This window comes from Oncorhynchus gorbuscha, linkage group LG06 (assembly GCF_021184085.1).
Source record: "Oncorhynchus gorbuscha isolate QuinsamMale2020 ecotype Even-year linkage group LG06, OgorEven_v1.0, whole genome shotgun sequence".
In the NCBI taxonomy this organism is placed as follows: domain Eukaryota; kingdom Metazoa; phylum Chordata; class Actinopteri; order Salmoniformes; family Salmonidae; genus Oncorhynchus; species Oncorhynchus gorbuscha.
The window spans coordinates 75,315,427-75,339,308 of record NC_060178.1 but is presented as its reverse complement, the minus strand read 5'-3'; the positions used below and the strand labels follow the sequence as shown (position 1 = coordinate 75,339,308).

At 40.4% G+C, this 23,882-nt stretch overlaps 1 protein-coding gene across 12 annotated transcripts in view; it reads left to right on the top strand.

Moving 5' to 3' along the window:
• The window catches only part of LOC124038330 (mitogen-activated protein kinase kinase kinase kinase 3-like), a 70,406-nt gene that overhangs the window by 28,861 nt on the left and 17,663 nt on the right, over positions 1-23,882 (top strand). For 8 of the 12 annotated variants that reach the window (XM_046354083.1, XM_046354082.1, XM_046354076.1 and 5 more), the window contains exons 2-13: positions 5,694-5,751; positions 17,708-17,728; positions 20,837-20,927; positions 21,326-21,390; positions 21,699-21,754; positions 21,846-21,893; positions 22,032-22,074; positions 22,206-22,278; positions 22,500-22,631; positions 22,979-23,041; positions 23,167-23,248; positions 23,345-23,461. In XM_046354083.1, coding sequence (XP_046210039.1) covers positions 5,694-5,751; positions 17,708-17,728; positions 20,837-20,927; positions 21,326-21,390; positions 21,699-21,754; positions 21,846-21,893; positions 22,032-22,074; positions 22,206-22,278; positions 22,500-22,631; positions 22,979-23,041; positions 23,167-23,248; positions 23,345-23,461 — 849 coding nt within the window. The remainder of the gene's footprint in view (positions 1-5,693; positions 5,752-17,707; positions 17,729-20,836; positions 20,928-21,325; positions 21,391-21,698; positions 21,755-21,845; positions 21,894-22,031; positions 22,075-22,205; positions 22,279-22,499; positions 22,632-22,978; positions 23,042-23,166; positions 23,249-23,344; positions 23,462-23,882) is intronic. The other 4 variants (XM_046354078.1, XM_046354072.1, XM_046354085.1 and 1 more) reach the window with 1 other exon arrangement.

The following is a 23,882-nucleotide window of genomic DNA, read 5'->3' as shown; positions in this document are numbered from 1 at the left end:
GGTAAAGCGGCCTTAACTGGTTCTAACAGCAGAACTATCAGCTTGCTGCCAGCTCTAAGCAAACTGTTGGAAAAAATGGTTTAGACCAAATACAATGCTATTTCTCTGTAAAACAATGAAGACTTTCAGCATGCTTTTAGAGAAGGGCGCTCAATGTGTACTGCACTGACTGAAATTAATTATGAGCTGTATTGTTAGATTTCTATGCAGCCTTTGATATTATTGGCCATAACCTGGTAGTTGAGAGAATTTGTGTTATAGCTTTTCAACCTCAGCTCTGAATCCATGATATGGCAATCTAATATAACTCAGAGGATTTTCTTTTAATGGAGCTTCTCTAATGTCAAACACAAAGTGAGGTGTACCGCAGGACAGCTCTCTAGGCCTTCTACTCTTTTCTATTTTTACCAATGACCTGCCACTGGCATTAAACAAAACATGTGTGTCCATATTTGCTGATGAGTCAACCATATACTTATCAGCAACCACAGCTAATGTAGTCACTGAAACCCTTAACAAAGATTCTGTCAGTTTTGGAATGGGTGGCCAGAAATAAACTGGCCTTAAACGTCTCTAAAACTAAGAGCATTGTATTTGGTACAAATCATTCACTAAGTTCTAGACCTTAGCTGAATCTGGTAATAAATGGTGTTGCTGTTGAACAAGTTGAGCAGACTATATTACTTGGTGTTACCTTCAATTGTCCTGGTCAAAACATATACAGTGCATTTGGAAAATATTCAGAACCCTTGACTTTTTCCATATTTTGTTACGTTATAGCCTTCTTCTGAAATGGATTAACTAAATAAATCCTCAACAATGTACACACAATACCTCATAATGACAAAGCAAAAAAAGTTTGGACACTTTTCTCAGTACTTTGTTGAAGCACCTTTGGCAATGATTACAGCCTCGAGTCTTCTTGGTTATGACACTACACGCTTGGCACACTTGTATTTGGGGAGTTTCTCCCATTCTTCTCCTCAGATCCTCTCTAGCTCTGTCCGGTTGGATGGGGAGCATCGCTGCACAGCTATATTCGGGTCTCTCCAGAGATGTTTGCTCAGGTTCAACTCCGGACTCTGGCTGGGCCAGAGTTGTCTTGGCTGTGTGCTTAGGGTCGTTGCCCGGTTGAAAACTGAACCTTTGCCCCCAGTCTGAGGTCCTGAGCACTCTAGAGCAGGTTTTCATCAATTCTCTCTGTACTCTACTCTGTCCATCTTTCTCCCCCGATTGCTCGGTTTGGCTGGGCGACCAGCTCTAGGAAGAGTCCTGGTGGTTCCAAACTGCTTCCGTTTAAGATTGATGGAGGCCACTGTGTTCTTGGGGACCTTCAATGCTGCAGAAATGTTTTGGTACCCTTCCCAAGAACTGTGCCTCGACGCAATCCTGTCTTGGAAAACTACGGACAATTCCTTCGACCTCGTGGCTTGGTTTTTGCTCTGACATGCACTGCACTTTTGAATAAATTTGCTAACATTTCTAAACACCTGTTTTCATGTTGTCATTATGGGTTATTGTGTTTCGATTGCTCAGGCTTTTTTGTTTTTAATCCATTTTAGAATACACTGTCACGTAACAAAATGGGGAAAATGTCAAGGGGTCTGAATACTTTCCGAAGGCACTCAGTTCCTCCAGTTTTTTTTTGTTTTTTCTCTAACTTATTCTGTGCCTCATATGGTAGTGTTTTGCCATCTGTACTGATAGTCCCTCAATTTCCTTTTAATATGAACTCTTGACATAAATTGCTTTTTTTTTTACAAATGAGTTTTGAATAAATGCACATTTGAAAAATGTCCCCTACCATAAATGGATCTGCTGTACCTATGTTGTGTTGGAGAAAGTCAGTTATACATGATTCTGTCCTGGTTAAAACCAACTTGTTATCCAATAGGCTTTGATTGCGTTTCTATTATCCTCGCCCAAGTGGAAATTCTGTAAGCGTAATTAGTTGGCTGTCATTGTAAATAAGAATTTGTTCTTAACTGACTTGCCAAGTTAAATACAATTTAAATAAATGTAAAGTACCTTGGACCCACCTACTCATTCAATGGTTTTGCTTTATTTTTACTATACTACTTTTGACTATTTTCTACATTGTGGAATAATAGTGAAGACATAGAAACTATGAAATAGCACACATGGGATCATGTTGTTACCAAGAAAGTGTTAAATAAATCTAAATATATTTTATATTCTTTAAAGTAGCCACCCTTTGCCTTGCCGATAGCCTTGCACACTCTTGGCATTCTCTCAACCAGCTTCACGGGGAATTATTTTTCCTACATTCTTGAAGGAGTTCCCGCATTTGCTGAACACTTGTTGGCTGCTTTTCCTTCACTCTGCGGTCCAACGCATACCAAACCATCTCAATTGGGTTGAGGTTGCGTGATTGTGGAGGCCAGGTCATCTTATGCAGCACTCCTTAGTCACTCTCCTTAGTCAAATAGCCCTTACACAGCCTGGAGGTCTGTTGTCCTTGTCCTGTTGAGAGAAAAAAATGATAGTCCCACTAAGCGCAAACCAGATGGGATGGCATATCATTGCAGAATGCTGAGGTAGCCATGCTGGTTGTGTACCTTGAGTTCTAAATAAATCACCAACAGTGTCACAAGCGAAGTACCCCCACACCATCACACCTCCATGCTTCACGGTGGGAACCACACATGTGGAGATATCCGTTCAACTACTCTGCATCTCACAAAGACAGTGATTGAAAACCAAAATCTCAAATTTGGACTCATCAGACCAAAGGACAGATTTCCACTGGTCTAATGTCCATTGCTTGTGTTTTGTGGCCCAAGCAAGTCTCCTCTTCTTATTGTTGTCCTTTAGTAGTGGGTACTTTCCAGCAATTCGACCATGAAGGCCTGATTCATGCAGTCTCCTCTGAACAGTTGATGTTGATGTGTCTGTTACTTGAACTCTGAAGCATTTATTTGGGCTGTAATTTCTGAGGCTGGTAACTCTAATGATCTTATCCTCTGCAGCAGAGGTAACTCTGGGTCTTCCTTTCCTGTGGTGGTCCTCATGACAGCCAGTTTCATCAGGTTTTTGTGACTGCGCTTGAGGAATCATTCAAAGTTCTTGACATTTTTGGGTTTGACTGACCTTAATGTCTTAAAGTAATGATGGACTGTAATTTCTCTTTGCTTATTTGAGCTGTTCTTGCCATAATATGAACTTGGTATTTTACCAAATAGGTCTGTATACCCCCTACCTTGTCACAGCACAACTGATTGGCTCAAGAAATTCCACAATTAACTTTTAACACTGCACACCTGTTAATTGAAATGCGTTCCAGGTGACTTCCTCGTGAAGCTGGTTGAGAGAATGCCAAGAGTGTGTAAAGTTGTCAAGGCAAAGTGTGGCTACTTTTGAAGGATCTCAAATATAAAATATATTTAACACTTTGTTTGGTTACTACATTATTCCGTATTTGTTATTTCATAGTTATTCTACAATGTAGAAAATAGTAAAAATAAAGAAAATCCCTGGAATGAGTAGGTGTGTCAGCTTTCGACTGGTACTGTATATGCCAATGATTTTGACTGAGTCACTTTTTGTTTTTTTAAGAAACATTGTTCTGGAAATATCTAAATTGTTTGAATAGTCAACATACACACAACACTGACACCTCACTCACTCCACCAGACATGCCACCATGGGTCTTTTCACTTTCACAGTCCCCAGTTCCAGAACAATTAGGATCCCCCCCGGCTAATGGGGATCCTAATCAAATAAAAATCACACAGTAAGTCAACAAAGTATATATTTTTTCTTCCATTCAAAAGATCATAATCCTCAGTATTTGAAAAATGTTTCCAACACTCGCCCCTCGATCATCAGCGTCGCTGATAAATAGGCTATGGTGAAGTTGTTGTTTTTACTATAGGATAGCCGTCACCTTCAAACTTCCCTTGTCAATTCATTATAGCTTACTTTCGGAAAGCCTAAGGTAGGCCTAGGTTTAAAAAAATACATTTTAAGGAAATGATAAATATTTGTTTTTTTTTGTCTGACACGCTGGTGGCTTTGATTGACAGGTGCTTTTACGGGAGTGTGCTTGAGTTCACCTGATTCTCTCTCTCGGCCTCCATGTCCATTCAGAAAGTTTCCAAAATTAGCCTGTCTGGACTCCATCCTTTTTTAAATAAGAATCAAACGCTCCTGTCATGATTTTAATCTTGTAAAAGGGATTTTTTCAGTAGCATAGGCAAAACTAGATATCTATCTTTGAAGAACATATGCCATAGCCATCGAATGACCACAACAGCAGGGGTTGTGATATGCAAATATTTCAGGAAAAGTGGGAGAAAACCCATTAGACTTTGTTTAAATGGTTTTGTGCGTGAAAATAGGAAATGTATTTAAAAAATGTTAGCTGCAGAAAAGCCAACAGACAATGATAAGTTATGAAATATATCTTCATTAATGTTGTCAACAAGAAAATGCGACAATCTCTCCAACCTGGCATTTATTCATTTGTTAATATTTATAAGTAATAGTATACGAAGCGTAATGGCTTGTTTCAGATAGGTTTTATTAAGATGCATATTCATGTAAACAAGTCTACAAACAAATGTGACCCCCCCCACATGATGATATTGTGTGGTCCTTCCGCTATAACTTAGGAAAGTATGCTCTTTATTAGGCTACCGATGAAATCAGACAGGAACTTCACTGAGTGGTGAAAGTGCACGGTGATGAGGTTGATACTCCAATAAATATTGAGGGTCTTATTCTGGTGACATGATGATTTATGCTTGGCTGCTGTTTTGACAAAGTTTTTATCAGTCTAGCTTTTTGTCCATAATAATCTCATGTGGGCTTCACCCGCACTGTATCTGCAAGCTGTTGCCTAGAGCGCACGTCCCAAGACCAGAGTGGGAAATGAGCTATGGAAACCCATTTGAAGTATTATTTTATTCGATAAATGGGAATTTAACCTCAAATATTATTTCATGTGCACTGCTTCATCACCGCACAGCCTTTCATCTGCAACAAGTCAATTTGATGGAAACACTTCTCTGGTTGGGAAATGTGCATATTGTTTTTATGTTTTAGAATACTGGCGTGAAAAATCTGTCTCCAGTTGGATAGAAGCCTAGCTCATGTTAGATTTCTCTGAGGCATAAAAATGGACTTTCAGTCAAGGAATGCCAATGTTTTCAGTCTGTTTCCATCTCTGTTTGTTTGTTTTTCATTTAGGTTGTGTGATTTGTGCAACAACTACCATTCTCAATCTGATGTTTTAGAACGCAATAAGCTTCTGTTTGAATTGACTGCTAACTGATTAAGTGTTGTAATGTCTGAGCTTATTTGCTTTTCAAAGGTGAATCACCCATCTTCAGTAATATCCATGTTCAAACAAATGTGTTTGACTCTTTACTTGCCTCTTGAACTCACACACATCTCTTTACATAGATTTTTGTAGCTTATGCCAGAATCTATCATTCTATTATCATACAATACTTTGGATACATGTGCTTGTGTTAGCCTGCAAGGCCAGTTGGCAGGCATGCAGTGTTATCCTGCAGTAGCAGCCTGCTCACTGATCGAGCATACACTTTCTCAGGCTTAAAAACAGTGTTGGTCTGACAGAGGCCAGTCCGCTCTAAAGCCCACTGTGTTACCCCTTGCTGACAGCTGGCTAATAAATGCTCTCTTTTTTTGTCTCATCTGTTCTCCAGGCCCGTAATGTCAACACTGGGGAGTTGGCTGCCATTAAAGTCATTAAGTTGGAACCTGGTAAGCCCTCTTCTCTCTCTGCCATGTGTCATCATCACTAACATTTCCCTCTCCCGACTTCTAATTTCTTCCCCTTTCTCTTTTTCCTTCCTTCTCCTTTCTCTCGTCTCTTATCCCGGTCTGTCATCCACTGTTACCCTGTTTCACCAGTCTTTTACAAACCCATTTACAGTCGGCCATCTCTTGTCACCTTCTGTTGCAGAGTCATAACCAATTGGTTATTTTGTTAATCTCACCAGCCGCTGAATTGTAATTATCCCTTAGAAAGACAAGGTCTTGTCTCTGTCCTAGTGAACAATTGAAGTCTAATGTGTGCATTTTATGATTCTCGACCAGATGTTGGTTCACAGTACACTGAATTAATGATTAAATGGAACTTTAAACATTTATTTGATGTTTTTGCTTGTAAATTATGAGCATCGTCATTCAAACATCTCTCCTCTAGTGTTGATCTTTCTGCCTATATTGAATTATTGAGCCACATATTCAAAGCCCTTTAATGGAAGTGTATCGTGGCCGGTACATTCCGGTCAGCTTCCCAAGTCTACAGCACAGCTCGAGGGCAAAAGGAAATATCATGCAGCATGTGCAAACTCACACGCAGTGTCCCAGTTTCCGCTTCCTCCTTCATAGAACGGTCTATCTATCTTTTGTTTACATTCCTCCCACACTGAAAGCTTTGTTGAATGCGTGTTGCGTGTTGCCTGTTGAGTATATTTTTGTTGAGCACACAAATCTTCATTCTTTCATCAGAAAGAGGATGAGGCTTAGTTTACAAGATAACATCATGCTCAGTTTAAGTAGACTAAATCCCCTCTGAGTATTTTGATGGCGTGATCTTTTTAAGAGATGCATCTGTAGAGAAGTGAGGGAGTAGCCTAGTCTGTCTACTGTACCAAGATGCTTTTTAGACTCTATTTCCTGTATGTGGGCCTTGTCCCTCTGCATCTAACTTGATGAAAGATGTTCACATCTTTTGAGATTTATATTTTGAATATAGTCTATCTTTTCAGTTGCTATGAATTTAATCTGAAGGAAAGAATGAGCTTTGCCACCTAATGTCTCTGTTATAGGCCTAATAGCTAAAGATGAAACATTAAGAGAGATGAGGAATTGGAATGCACCCAATGTATGCTAGGTACCAGATAAGACATTAGGAACACATGGAATGCTTTCAACATTGCTTTAATTGGCAGTGAAATAAAAAAATTAAAGCCTGCCACATGGAGAACGCTAGTCTGTGTCCATTTTTAATGGTATTTTTTAAGGGGGGTCAAAAGAAGCCAGGAACCGTGGCTGATGTGACACGCTCACGCTGGGAGCGATTACAGTGATGCCCTGGTGGAGTCAGGCTTGTCTCCGCTGATTGATAGGGACAGCTCAGTAGCAGGCCTGCAGATTGCATTAGTGCAGTGTTGAATATACTCGCTACACACACACACACACACACACTCTCCCTTCTGCACACTCTGCATCATTGCTTCCCACCTGAGGAGACTGTGCAGTCACATAGAGTTTGTGCAGGTAGACTGACCACCACATGGGTTCACCTCTCCTTTTAGAACCTACTTGGAAACCCCTGCTCACTTGCCCCTGAAAACCGGTTGGATCTCATTGCTGACTCTATTGGAGTGCAGTATGTGTAGTTGTCATGCCCAGCTGAAATCCTAGAGCCATGACCTAAATGTGGGAAAAGAGCTGACGGCCAGTGGTTTTCAATAGCATTACGTTTGATATCTTAGCCTAGCGTTACATACTGTCTAGATGTTGATTTTAAACATCCACACCAGACGCCATCAGGACACCAGGTTGAAATATCAAAACGAACTCTGAACCAACTATATTCATTTTGGGACAGGTCAAAACACATGAAACATTCATGGACATTTAGCTTGCTGTTGCTAGCTAATTTGTCCTGTGATATAAGCATTGGGTTGTTATTTTACTGTTTATTGTGTATGCATACTCACGTCACCCCTACCTACATGTACAAATTACTTCTGTTAATCTGTACCCCTGCACATTGACTTGGTACCGGTACCCCCTGTATATAGCCTTGTTATTGTTAGTTTTTATATTTTTTTTGTTTATTTAGTAAATATTTTCTTAACCAACAGTGCAGTTCAAGAAGAGTTAAGGGCTTGTAAAGTAAGCATTTCACAGTAAGGTCTACACTTTTTGTATTCGGCCCATGTGACAAATAAAGTTTGATTTTCCTGAAATGCACTTTTTTTCCCTGGCTCTTTTTATAGAATTTTGACCCATTTTGAGTCACACAAAATCATGTGTTCTGTAAATTCAATTGATTGGATATGATTTGGAAAGGCACACACCTGTCTATATAAGGTCCCACAGTTGGCAGTGCGTGTCAGCAAAAACCAAGCCATGAGGTCGAAGGAGTTGTCTGTAGAGCTCCGAGACGGGATTGTGTCGAGGCACATATCTGAGGTAGGGTACCAAAAAATGTCTGCAGCATGGAAGGTCCCCAAGAACAAAGTGACCTCCATCATTCTTAAATGGAAGAAGTTTGAGACCACCAAGACAATTCCTTTTGGGGTTCAATTTTTAACTACCCCCCTATTATTATTATTAATATTAATATGCATAATAACACAATATTTCTGTCCGTGTTCATTATGATTTTAGTGACAAAAAAAAATCTAAATATGAGTTCAAGTCTCAGCAGAGCCCCTTGTCCAATGGGTTTATCCTCTGGCGTGTTGATATTCTCCGTATCCATAGCCAGAATGATTTAGCAGTGCATGGTGAATGAACAGGTTTCATGTTATATTCGTCAGAGGTTTCGGGAGGGTGAAGTTTATGAATGAATAAAAATGTTTTTTTGCAATTATACAGATTAACAAAACATGCACAGGACAGTGTTCATAACCCGTTTTTTGTGGTAAATGTGAATGTTTTGATAATGGTTTTCACGCACATACCTTGTCCATAATGTAGAGGCCTATGGGATATTTATTTACGAGGTAAGGGAGGAGGATGCTAACTGTGATCTGCATAACATACCAGTACCAATTCATATACCTTTGTATGCCTCCTCGTCCGTATACCTACAGACACAAAAGTGAGCAGTTCAGTCATCTGCACCCAATACAGCTAGCCTTCAACATATTCTTATAGCCTTCAACATGTTCTCATAGCATGCATAGTCTTACCTCCTTTGTTGATTGATATTTATTGAATTGTGTCAATTTTCTGTTTTTAGAAAGATTTGCACAAAATATGAAAAGATGGATGGGATGGTAATCATCATAAAACTATCCATTTAGATCAAACAAGGGACAGACCTTAAACTGAGGAGATTTTATTTTTTAATGTTTCGCTTAAGTGCCTGCACCTGTTGTCCTTTTCAAATGCAATGTTCCTGCAAGAACCCCCACTAAGGAGGTTCCTCGATGAACACCTCCTATGGAGTTCTTGGAAGAACCTTTTGGGGGCAATTTTCAGTGCCAAGAACCCTAAGGTTGTTAAAAAACTGAGGGTCTTAGAACCCTTGTTGAACCCCTCATTTTTTAGTGTATGTGTACATTTATTTTGCACCGTGAGTGGTGGGGTCAGCTTGTTAGCCTAAACTGTCTTAAACCCATTTATTTTGCACCGTGAGTGGTGGGGTCAGCTTGTTAGCCTAAACTGTCTTAAACCCATTTATTTTGCACCGTGAGTGGTGGGGTCAGCTTGTTAGCCTAAACTGTCTTAAACCCATTTATTTTGCACCGTGAGTGGTGGGGTCAGCTTGTTAGCCTAAACTGTCTTAAACCCATTTATTTTGCACCGTGAGTGGTGGGGTCAGCTTGTTAGCCTAAACTGTCTTAAACCCATTTATTTTGCACCGTGAGTGGTGGGGTCAGCTTGTTAGCCTAAACTGTCTTAAACCCATTTATTTTGCACCGTGAGTGGTGGGGTCAGCTTGTTAGCCTAAACTGTCTTAAACCCATTTATTTTGCACCGTGAGTGGTGGGGTCAGCTTGTTAGCCTAAACTGTCTTAAACCCATTGGCTGTATATTACACCTCCTTTGCCTTCTCCTACACAGAGACACGATGTTGGTGTTGTCTTAATGTTCAACTTTTAGCCACACGTTGAGCGTTAAGAGGGGAACGATCCATCCGTGGTTAGTTGTTATTCTTCTCTCTCTGTGTTGTCGCCAGGCTAGCTGTCAGGCTGGTCGTCCTGTAAAATAGCCATTGCGGATGCATACTCCATGGAAATGTAGTTGTCACAGTCGGAGGATTAGGTTATTCTTCACTGGAGCTTTAACTTTATTTTTAGTTTTCTCTTAAGGGTGTTTGAGAATGTACTCCCATTCTTTCCAGTGTCTCTGTTCCCTCTTGCGCGTGTGTGTGTGCACGTTTTCAAATGTCTGTGCTTCTTAGTAGGTTTGTCACGATGTGGGTGTATGTTTATGTTTGGTGTGTGTTACCCTCGCCCTGTATTTATATAATGGGGTGACTACAGCACAAGCTTATGGAGTTTGGCTTCAGGAGATATGGAAATGTCATACTTCAGACTTGTGCTTTTTCTTACATGCTTCAAGGTTTATTCTCAAGCTTCCCTTCTGTTGACAACTGCGTTGCTAAGCTTTGAGAAAAGGTCTTTAGCTTTGATGACTTCAGACAGTTCTCGAACAGTAAGCTGGAATAAGCAGCTGAAATGGGGTGTTTTTTCTCATCCATCCACTTTTCCGTATGCAAATCCTTACAGGTCTCACTGTCCCAACAAACACCGCTGCCATACATTTTATTTAGAAGAAAGTTTGACTTTTTGTTTTGAATACTTTGCCAGGGGGCAGGCTGTGTGTTACCTAAGGGTTTGTCTACCTGCAGCAGCATTCTGCAGTGAAACTGCTAATAAGTGAAATAAGTGAAACTGCTAAATAACTGCTATAGCAGTGAAACTGCTATAAGACTGATTAAACATAAGTGTCCCTACGGAACCACCAGGGTGTTACGTATGTTTTGCAGTTTGGACTGGAGCACCCATCAGAACATGTCAGGATTTACTGGGTTCTTGAATAACAAACTAGTGTGTGATACATTTTAAATCCTCACAGTGAACAGGCTACTATTGATTCTAGGTGAATCCAGTCCTATACGGGCCACAGGGTCGTTCCATGTCATTTCAGCAAGCCATGACACACACACCATCCGATTTTGTTCTGAAATTATTTCTGTATTTAGAAACAGGTAAGATTCCTGCAACATTATTTTGTTGAAATATAAGCTAATTGATTGCACACATTCAACATTTTGATTTATAGGATTCATAGAATATTGAATAAATATAGTACATAACATCTGGGACCAAGCTTTTTTCTTACAATGAGTAACACAAGGAATCAAAAGAAATGTACTAAAGCTACCCACGGACCCCCCTCCCAAATACCAACCAAACAACAAGTATACGTTATCTAGTTCTCTCTGTCTGACAAGTAGTGTGGAACTGTGGCACGGAGTATTGTTTATTCATCCTATGTAATGTGTTCTCAGTGAATTTAGTGGTTTTTTTTTGTGGTCTTTTCCTTCAGAGAAATGTGTAATTGAAGTTGTTACATCCTGATATTACCTGATTCTGACCACAAGGTGGTGCTGTTTCTGCAATTTGGTAAGGTATGACTGCAACACGTTCTTTGGTTTTGTTTACCTGGCCATTGTTTGTAAATGCTAACTTTTTAGCATTTGAGGCATTAAATCCAATGCAAGTCAATGGTACAAATTTAGCATTTTACACCCTGCATATCCAAATCATCTATAAGTAACGTCATTGAGTTACACAATCCATTTAGATGCTTATGGGTTATTTGGACATAAAGTGTGAAAATGCTAACATAGATACCATGACTAAAGCATGGGTTGCTGTCATACCTTCTCCATAGACTGCGTACAGGGTCAGGAAATCAATATGTAATTTGGGTGAACTATCCCTTTAACATTGCTGAAACCAGCACCGTGCTCAGAACCTGGTAATATCAGGCGGCCCAAAGGGTCTGTGCTCAGCCCTCTCCTGTACTCCGTGTTCACCCATCAACTGAATCAAGTTTGCTGACGACACAACAGTGTTAGACCTGATTACCAATAACGATAAGAACCTTCTGTTTGGCTGTATCACCACCTGATATGGCAATTGCACCACCCACAAAGGCAGGGGTCTCTAGAGAGTGGTGTGGTTAGCCCAACTCATCACACTGCCTGCCCTCAGGACACCTACAGCACCCGGTGTCACAGGATGGCCAAGAAGATCATCCACCCGAGCAACGGGTTGTTCACCCCGCTGCCATCTAAAAGGAGTAGACCGTACAGGTGCATCGAAGCTGGGACACTACCAAAAGGATGTGGACACCTGCTCGTCGAACATCTCATTCAAAAATCCTGGGCATTTAATATGGAGTTGGTCCCCCCTTTGCTGCTATAACAGCCTCCTCTCTTCTGGGAAAGCCCACTAGATGGTGGGACATTGCTGCAGGGACTTGCTTCCATTTAGCCACAAGCATTAGTGAGGTCGGGCACTGATGTTGGGTGATTAGGCCCGGGTCGCAGTTGGCGTTCCAATTCATCCCAAAGGTGTCGAAGGGATGTGGTCAGGGCTCTATGCAGGTCAGTCAAGTTATTCCACACCGATCGTGACAAACCATTTCTGTATGGACTTTATGCACGGGGGCATTGTCATGCTGAAACAGAAAAGGGCCTTCCCCAAACTGTTGTCAAAGTTAGCACAGAATCGTCTAGAATGGGGCAGCAGGTAGTCTAGTGGTTAGAGCGTTGGGGCAGTAACCGAAAGGTTGCTGGATCAAATCCCCGAGCTGACAAGGTAAAAATCAGTCGTTTTGCCCCTGAACAAGGCAGTTAACCCACTGTTCCCTGGTAGGAAATCATTGTAAGTAAGAATGTTCTTAACTGACTTGCAAAGTTAAATAAAGGCTACTTTTTTTAAAGTCATTGTATGCTGTAGTATTAAGATTTCCATTCACTGGAACGAAGGGGCCGAGCCCGAACCATGAAAAACAGCCCCAGACCATTATTCCTCCTCCACCAAACTTTACAGGTGATACTATACATTGGGGCAGGTAGTGTTTACCTGGCATCTGCCAAACCAGATTCGTCCGTCTGACTGCCAGATGTGAAGTGCGATTCATCACTCCAGAGAACATTGGAGGCGAGCTTTACACCACCCGAGTCGACGCTCACGGTGATCTTAGGCTTGTTTGCGGCTGCTCGGCCATGGAATCCCATTAAGCTCAGATGAACAGTTCTTGTGCTGATGTTGCTTCCAGAGGCAATTTGCAACTCAGTATGGAGTGTTGCAACTGAGGACAGGCATTTTTTTTTAAGCGCTTCAGCACCTGGTGGTCCTGTTCTGTGTGGTTGTGTGGTCCTCATGAGTGTCATCCTAGTGCTTGATGGTTTTTGCAAATGCAATTGAAGATACTTTTTTTCCATATTGACTGACCTTCATGTCTTAAAGTAATAATGTACTGTCATTTCGATTGGCTTATTTGAGCTGTTCTTGCCATAATATGGACTTTTATCAAATAGGGCTGTCTTCTGTATACCAGCCCTACCTTGTCACAACACAACTGAGTGGCTCAAACACATTAAGAAGGAAAGAAATTCCACAAATGAACTTTTAGAATTCTACCCTGATGAAGACAGCTTGGCTGTCGAAACGTTGGTAATTACATTTTTGCATCTAAGCTCCTAGAGTGTGCGGCTCTCTTTATATTTTCAGACTCTCATGAGGACAGCACAGGAAAGGAAGACCCAGAGTTACCTCTGCTGCAGAGGATAAGTTCATTAGAGTTACCAGTCTCAGAAATTGCAGCCCAAATAAATGCTTCAGAGTTCAAGTAACAGGCACATCTCAACATCAACTGTTCAGAGGAGACTGTGTGAATCAGGCCTTCGTGGTCGAATTAATGCAAAGAAACCGCTACTAAAGGACACCAATAAGAAGAGACTTTCTTGGGCCAAGAAACATGAGCAATGGACATTTGACCGGTGGACACCTGTCATTTTGGTCTGATATTTGTGAGACGCGGGCGAGGTGAAAGGAAGATCTCCACATGTGTGGCTCCCACCGTGAAGCATGGAGGAGGAGGTGTGACAGTGCCCTTTGCTGGAGACACTGTCTGTGATTTATTTAGAATTCAAGGCACACTTAACCAGCACAGCATTCTGCAGCGATACGCCATTCCATGTGGTTTGGGCATAGTCCCACTATAAAAAAAAAATCAACAGGACTATGACCCAACACACCGCCAGGCTGTGTAAGGGCTATTTGACCAAGAAGGAGAGTGTTGCATCAGATGACCTGGCCTCCACAATCACCCAACCTCAAACCAATTGAGATGGTTTGGGATGAGTTGGACCACAGAGTGAAGGAAAAGCAGCCAGCAAGTGCGGGAACTCCTTCAAGACTGTTGGAAAAGCATTCCAGGTGAAGCTGGCTGAGAGAATGGCAAGAGTGTTCAAAGCTGTCATCAAGGCAAAGGGTGGCTACTTTGAAGAATCAAAAAATATATTTTGATTTTGTTTACACCATGATTCCATATGTGTTATTTTGTAAGTTTGATCTCTGAACTATTATTCTACAATGTAAAAAAAAAAAATTTTTTTTAAAGTACAGAGAAACGCTTGAATGGTGTGTCCAAATCTTTTAGTGGTACTGGGTATATACCATTTTCTAGTTAAATATATATATATATATATCTACTGCTGTGAACACCTTTTCTACTTGTATGCTGTCTACACACCATTTTATATACTGCTCAAAAAAATAAAGGGAACACTTAAACACAATGTAACTTGTCTATTCCATTTGCACAACAGCATGTGAAATTTATTGTCAATCAGTGTTGCTTCCTAAGTGGACAGTTTGATTTCACAGAAGTGTGATTGACTTGGAGTTACATTACGTTGTTTAAGTGTTCCCTTTATTTTTTTGAGCTGTGTGTGTGTGTATATAAGTGTTCCCTTTACTTTTTTGAGCTGTGTGTGTGTGTGTGTGTGTATATATATATATGTATGTATGTATGTATGTATGTATGTATGTATGTATGTATGTATGTATGTATGTATGTATGTATGTATGTATATACATATATATATGTATATGTATGTATATACATATATATGTATATATATGTATGTATGTATGTATGTATGTATGTATGTATGTATGTATGTATGTATGTACATATATATATATGTATGTATGTATGTATATACATATATGTATGTATGTATGTATGTATGTATGTATGTATGTATGTATGTATGTACGTATATATATATGTATGTATGTATGTATGTACATATATATATATATATATGTATGTATGTATGTATATACATATATATATATATATATGTATGTATGTATGTATATACATAATATATATATGTATGTATGTATATACATATATATATATATGTATGTATGTATGTATGTATATACATATATATATATGTATGTATGTATGTATGTATATACATATATATATATATGTATGTATGTATGTATGTATATACATATATATATATATGTATGTATGTATGTATGTATATACATATATATATATATGTATGTATGTATGTATATACATATATATATATATGTATGTATGTATGTATATACATATATATATATATGTATGTATGTATGTATGTATATACATATATATATATGTATGTATGTATGTATGTATGTATATACATATATATATATGTATGTATGTATGTATGTATGTATATACATATATATGTATGTATATATACATATATGTATATATGTATATATATATATATGAGAAACGGACTCTGACATTTCCTAATTCCTTTTTTACTTTTTGGATTGCTAGGTATTATGGCATTGTTGGAGCTAGAAACACAAGCTATTTTCAGCACCTGTGATAACATCTGTGTACGTGACTATTTGCTTTGACATAAACCTGACATAAACAACTTTGATGACTAATTTCATTGAATGGGGAGGGTAAAAAAAAACATTCCAAAATTCACTGGGAATACAGTGCATTCAGAAAGTATTTAGCCCCTTTGACTTTTTCCATATTTTGTTACGTTAGTCCTATTCTAAAATGTATTAAATCAATCATTTCCTCATCAATGTTCTCACAATACCACACTATGATAGAGAACAGGTTTTTAGACATTTTTGCAAATGTATTAAACATGTAAAACAGATACCAAAGGATCTGAATACTTATGTTAATAAGGTATGAGACACGAAATTGAGCTCCGGTGCATCCTGTTTCCATTGATCATCCTTGATGTTTCTACTACTTTGAGTTCACCTTTGGTAAATTCAATTGATTGGACATGATTTGGAAAGGTACCCACCTGTCTATACAATGTCCCACCGTTGACAGTGCATGTAAGCGCAAAAACCAAGCCATGAGGTCGAAAGAATTGTCCGTAGAGCTCCGAGACAGGATTGTGTCGAGGCACTGATCTGGGGGAGGGTACCAAAACATTTCTGCAGCATTGAAAGTCCCTAAGAACACAGTGGCCTCCATCATTCTTAAATGGAAGAAGTTTGTAGCCACCAAGACTCTTCCTAGAGCTGGCCTCCACACCAAAGTTTGCTAAAAGGCACCTAAAGGACTCCCAGACCATGAGAAACAAGATTCCCTCGTTTGATGAAACCAAGACTGAACTCTTTGGCCTGAATGCCAAGCATCACGCCTGGAGGAAATCTTGCACCATCCCAACAGTGAACCATGGTGGTGGCAGCATCATGCTCTGGGGATGTTTTTCATTGACAGGAACCGAGACGAGTCAGGATCAAGGGAAAGATGAACGGAGCAAAGTACAGAGAGATCCTTAATGAAACCTGCTTCAGAGCACTCAGGACCTCAGACTGGGGGCGAAGGTTCACCTTCCAAAAGGACAATGACACCAAGCACAGTCAAGACAACGCAGGAGTGGCTTCGGGACAAGTCTTTGAATGTCCTTGAGTGGCCCAGACAAAGCCCGGACTTGAACCCGATCGAACATGTCTGGAGAGACCTGAAAATAGCTGTGCAGCAACGCTCCTCATCCAACCTGACATAACTTGAGAGGATCTCAAGAGAAGAATGGAAGAAATTCCCACAATACAGGTGTGCCAAGCTTGTCATACCAAAGAAGACTCTATGCTGTTATCGCTGCCAAACGTGCTTCAACAAAGTACTGAGTAAAGGGTCTGAATACTTATGTAAATGTTGTTTCCACTAAAAAAAAATATATTTTAAATTGCAACATTTCTAAAAACCTGTTTTTGCTTTGTCATTGTGGGGTAATGTGAGTAGATTGTCGTCGCCCCCCCCCTAGTCAATCTAATCCATTTTAGAATAAGTCTCTAACGTAACAACATGTAGAAAGTCAAGAGGTCTGAATACTTTCCGAATACACTGTACATTACATAGCATGAAGAAACAATGTTCCAAGCCAAAGCTCGATACTACTTGTCAGACATGTATATAGTATAAATTCTCCGTGTTGTTGGGGTGGGGTGGGGGTCCATTGGTGTTTGGTTTTTTACAATTTCTTTGTATTCGTAATGTCTAATAATTGTTTGAAGAATGTTTGGTCCAATTTGAATCTTAGGTACTACATTTATTGAATATAATATGAACCCTGTAATTTAAAATGGCCAATTTGGGTGCAATAAATTTGCTTAACTTCTCAGATCAAATTATACAGTATTTCAAGTAGTGTGTGTATGCATGCCAGAACAGTGTTTAGTACTGTTTTGGCTCAGTCTTAAGTGATTGATTGTCTGGAATGTTAGTTATGCAGGACGGAGCATCTGATAGGCTGGGTATGGATTTCAAAGGCCGGAACGGAATGACTGAACCCTGCAGTGAGGATTATCAATTCTCCTGAAATGTTTCATGTGAAATACTTCCTATCCAATTGAAATCTCTCTTTCTCTGCTCCTCTCAGTGATTATGAACTCTCCCACTGGTAAGCTATGTATCATTACCTTGACACAGGGTTTTTTAAAATCTTGAGCTTCATTTGATAAGCCTTTGCAGCGGTGCACCTGCCATTTTCCCCAGGCATTAAAAGACAAACATCGAAGCCTAATAACACGGCACTGTGTTTGCACTTCATCTTCAGATGTATTTTTACTTCTCCTAGGGTTGAGTCCTCGGAGATCCGCGTGCACAACTCCAAATGTTCATGTCAAGATCTTATTGACGTCAATGCATGATTTAGGCAAAAGCCTGTAAACGGCAATTGGATCTCATTCAGGATTTGCCCTTACAATCCTCCTTTTACCTCTGTGCTGTAACCTATGAATTTTATTTTCTTTATTTTTTTCCTTTTTTGTTGCCCTTTTGTAGTGCTTGAACGGTGACCCATCACAGCCATCTCTGACACAGAGCCAAGTTGTCATGCTGCAGCATCGGGGTATAAACACTGTGGTATAGCTGGAGGACATACAGTGCCTTCAGAAATTATTCACCCACCTTGACTTGTTCTACCTTTTTGTGTTATAGCTTAAATTAAAAATGGATTAAATTGAGATTTTGTGTCACTGGCCTGCACGCAATACCCCATTAAACTGAAATGTCTTCAGTCAATAAGTATTCAAACTCTTTGTTATAGCAAGCCTCAATAAGTTCAGGAGTAAATATTTGTGTAACAAGTTCCATGGACTCACTCTGGGTGCAATAATAGTGGCTAACATTATTTTGAATGACTACCTCATCTCTGTCCCCTATACATTCAATTATCTTTATCTCAGTCGATCAGTGAATTTCGAACACAGATTCAACCACAAAGACCAGGGAGGTTTTCCAATGTCTCGCAACGAAGGGCACCTATTGGTAGATGGGTAAAATGCAGACATTGAATATCACTTTGAGCATGGTGAAGTTATTAAGTACACTTCTGGATGGTGTATCAATACACACAGTCACTACAAAGATGCGGGCATCCTTCCTAACTCCGTTGCCGGAGAGGAAGGAAACCACTCATCGATTTTTACCATGAGGCCAATAATGACTTTAAAACAGTTTGTTTCATGGCTGTGATAGGAGAACTGAGGATGGATCAACATTGTAGTTACTCCATAATACTAACCTAAATAAGAGTGAAAAGAAGGAAGCCTGTACAGAATAAAAATTATCCATAACATTCATCCTGTTACCAATAAGGCACCAAAGTAAAACCGTGAAGAATTGGTCAAAGAAATTTTAACTTTGTCTTGAATACGCGTTCATGTTTGGGGCAATTCCAATGTACCACTTCATTTTCAAGCATGGTGCTGGCTGCATCGTGTTATGGGTATGCTTGTCATCGGCAAGTTTATTAGGATAAAAAAGAAACACAATAAAGCTAAGCACAGGAAAAATCCTAAAGGGAAAACCTGTTTATTTGCTTTCCAACAGACAATGGGTGACATTCCCCTTTTCAGTGGGACAACCTAAAACCCAAGGCCAAATATACACTGGAGTTGCATACCAAGATAACATTGAATGTTCATGAGTGGCCTAGTTAGTTTTGACATAAATTGTCTCAATCTATGGCAAGACTTGAAAATGGCTGTCTCGCATTGATCACCAACTTGACAGAGCTTGAAGAATAAAAATAATAATGTGCAAATACTGTATAATCCAGGTGTTGCAGAGCTTAAACTTTACATAGAAAGACTAACCGCTGTAATCGCTGCCAAAGGTGATGTATTGACTCAGACATATCAATATTTATGTGAATGACAAGAGTTCCGTTTTTCATTTTCAATACATTTGCACAAAAAAAACCTGTTTTCACATTCATTATGGGGTATTGTGTGTAGATGGGTGATGGATAAAAATGTAATCCATTTTGATTTCAGGCTAACAAAGCTAAATGGTGAATAAGTCGAGGGATATGAATACTTTCTGAAGGTACTGTAGCCCCACCTTGTCATGTGACAGTGTTAGCACTTAGCAAGCTGTGTGGCTGCTTGACAGCTCAGGGCACTAGAAGGATATAGGTGGTTATTCAGGGTTTGGCATGATTTAATAATTTGCCAACTGTCCCATATGAATTTATAGCAGGTTTTACTGACTGGAAAGGGTTAAACCTCTCCATACATAACTAGTTTATAAGGCTTATGTGAATGATTGTAGATGTGTCCTAGCATGAATGCCTTTTTGTCCACTATGTGCTTCAACAATTCCTATCAGTATAGCTGCTGGGGCCCTGGGGTCAGACTCGTTACCATAGTAACAGAGCTTTGCCTTGGAGATATGGGTCAGGAACGTCACTAATTCGCTCAGACATTCACAGATCTGAAGGGCTTGACATGTGACACACAGAGCCCAAGCCAGGGTATCCATCAGACGGTAGCGCTTCACCTCGGGGTCAAAGGATGTGATGACGTTAAGGGGGCTATGTAGGCCCATGTGTGGAGATGCCAACTCAACAATATTCACCCATATCCATTCTGACTGTTGTCAAAGATGGTTCTGAGTGTGGATGGATGTGAGTGTACTGTATGTGGATGTGTGTGTCTCACTTTAAAAGTGTATACAGCATATAGATGGTCCTGTGTGGGTAATAGTGTCTGCTAAATTACTCAAATGTATATGGAGAAATAGACGTTTTGACATTTAAATAAGATTACTTCTAAGCTGGTACCCCGCTGAAATGGTATTTTAGCTTTTTTTTATCCATGAGATGTGCTGTCATTTTGTATAAGTCCTGGCTCTTAGTCATGTCCCAGCGTTTTGAAGGCGTCCTAAAATAGCTGGATCTGATGCAGTTAGTGCTGCAGTGCCTTCTCTTCCTGCATCAATATATTTACTGTAGACACTACAGCCTCAAAACAAGTTATATCATGTTTACCATCTGCATGAATTTGAAATGATGTAACGTGTTGGTGTTTGTATCCTGAGACGAAAATCGTCTGTATTGGCCTGGTAGCCATGTCTGTTTCTGCTTAAACTGCCATCTCTGTTGTACAGCATGACGACAACATGTCAGAGGAGTTGGCTAAAGCACAAACGGATCTAGCCACCAGGCTAACGCTTTATGGCTTGATCATGTAACTGATCGGCTGACTGACTATTTGATTGACAGGTGAGGACTTTGAGGTGGTGCAGCAGGAGATCATCATGATGAAGGACTGCAAACACTCCAACATCGTGGCCTACTTCGGTAGCTATCTCCGGTAAGACTGGCACACTGATAGATCAGGTATGGATAGACAGTACATCTCTCTCTGAAGTTGGACTCAAATAATACAGCTATTTCATGCGCTTATTTTGAATCTAGGCTTGTCGCCTACCCTTCTCGCCTTTTTGGGCGACCATTCCCGTTGTTAGGGCGGAGACGTGAGCATCTCGTCATTATATACAGGTCTCTGGTGCAAATGGATAGGTGCACAAAAGGAGCGAATGAGAAGAGACCAAAACGACAACATGAGAACAAGCGGGAATACATACAAAAAAATCTAATTAATTAGATGTATTGCCCAGTTCTAGCTTTGAGTCTTACATTCCCAGTCTTGCTGACTTGTGGTCTGTTGAGAGGGATTTTGACAGGGAGTGTATCACTTCCCTTCTCCAGGAGGGATAAATTATGGATCAGCATGGAGTACTGCGGAGGAGGATCTCTGCAGGATATTTATCATGGTAGGACACACATTCTCACACTCACAAACTTGCTCACACTGTGGCAACCTATGCATTCACCCATGCTCACAGTCACCCTAACAGAATAGCTGTGTTTTAATCTAAAAACAGACCATGAAGCACAATAAATGAAAGCTTGTTGCAATCAATATCCACATTTTTCACTAACACACTTAAGCCAGTCAGCCAGCACAGTAAATAGCACTCTAAGTGAATCAACTGGTGTTGAACTCTAAATTGTGTATGAATTGCTTGATACACATTGGATAGCTCTTCTAAACTCTCATCTCTTCCTCCCTCCTGTCCAGTGACTGGGCCTCTGTCTGAGTCTCAGATTGCGTATATGTCACGGGAAACCCTCCAGGTATGTTTTTACCCCTGCTGCCAGTGCCATGGGCATCTATGGGTCAGATTGAATGAGAACATGTTTTGCTGTTTGTTTTTTTTACTTACAGGGTTTGTACTATCTCCACAACAAAGGCAAAATGCACAGAGACATTAAGGTAAAGCCATGTCAGTGATAGTAATAAGCATGCTGTTGAGTAGAGATGATTGCCTTTCATTCCTTACTCATCTTTGCAAAAGATATCTCTGAAATGCTGATGATATTTTTTGCCTGGCCCTATTACTTTTCCTCATAGGGAGCAAATATTCTATTGACAGACAACGGCTATGTGAAACTAGGTAAGGCCACGGACAACCACTACTTTCCCCTCAGACATGTCAGTTCCCAAAGCCTCACCTTGTACCTATTAGAATGAGATCTCACAATACATCTGATCTTTTTGCTCATTTTCCTCCCTCTTCCTCCTTAGCTGACTTTGGTGTATCAGCACAGATCACTGCCACGCTGGCTAAGAGGAAGTCCTTCATTGGAACACCATACTGGTGAGCGTCTCCCCTGGCCCCTCCCCTCGGTGTCATACTCTGGATAGACTCTGACATGATGTTATGGTTCATTGACTTATTGTGACAGACCATTCATATTGCTCTGGACAGTGTTATGATTGTATTTGATTGCCTTGAGTGATTGTTGGTCTATGCCTGATTAGTACTGTTTTTTTCTCTCTTTTTCTCTTTCGCCTCCCTCCCTCCTCTCATCCTATCAGGATGGCTCCAGAGGTGGCAGCCGTGGAGAGGAAGGGGGGCTACAACCAGCTGTGTGATATCTGGGCCGTGGGCATCACAGCTATCGAGCTTGCCGAGCTGCAGCCTCCCATGTTCGACCTGCACCCTATGAGGTGAGACTGTGTGTGTGGGGGATGTGTGAATTAAGCCTTATGACTGTGATGCTGGATATGAGGGGGTGAGGTATATGGCGAGGTGAGGTATATGGCCAATATACCACGGCGGCTAAGGGCTGGATACAGCCTTTACCTGTGGTATATTGGCCATATACCACAAACCCCAGAGGTGCTTTATTGCTATTATAAACTGTTTACCAATGTACTTAAAAATGAAGATAATGTTTTGTTATACCCAGGGCTCAAACCACCCAGTGGTAGATTCCCTCCATTTACTTAGAAATCACATTGTTACGACTAATGTACTTTGTTCTAGAAACCAAGTCTGTTTCCTTTCTTCCTAGGGCCCTTTTCTTGATGACAAAGAGTAATTTCCAGCCACCCAAATTGAAAGACAAAGTGAAATGGTAAGTGTTCACCTCTCCTCTGTGAATAGTGAGGAACAGGTTTAATTCTCAGTTTAACAATTTTCTCTTCATATTATAAACTTAAATGCTCTGACATGTATATTTCCTATCTCCTCCTATGAAAGGGGAAATAATTTCCATCATTTTGTCAAATTGTCCCTGACGAAAAATCCCAAGAAGAGGCCAACAGCAGAGAAACTATTACAGGTACTCCCAGTCTAGAGGGAAACACTTGATATGAGTATCTGTCAGGATAAGAGTGTCTGTAGGCTGTGACCTCGCGTCCCCTTCCTGTGTCCACAGCACCCGTTTGTGTCACAGCCTCTCAGTCGAACCCTGGCCATCGAACTGCTGGACAAATCCAACAACCCAGACCACACCACATACAACGACTTTGACGATGACGACCCAGAACCAGAGGTAGAGTCACCCCCCCACCACCCTAACCCACATCTCCAACCTCTCCATCTCTTCAGGTTTCTCAAATCTAATAGCAGGATAAGACTGACACCTGTCCTCATTGGTCTCTACGCATTTAGTTCGTCCAATCATGCTGATCTCTTAATTGTCAGAGTCCTACATCTTTCCTCCCTTTTCCATTACCCTTCTCTCTGCTCTTCTTCATCCTCTTCCTCAGTTTAAATATATGGGCCACTTCCTTCCCATCACCCCAGGTGCTCGGCGAGCACCTCGCTTTGCCATGCGCAAGAAGGTACCAATGTGGCCGGCATTACAACTGCACCAGTACCACTGTGATCAGTACCTGTAGAAACAGAGAACTAACTACTTCATTAACTACTTCATGTTACTTCATTTGTTAAATGTATTTGCATGTGGGATT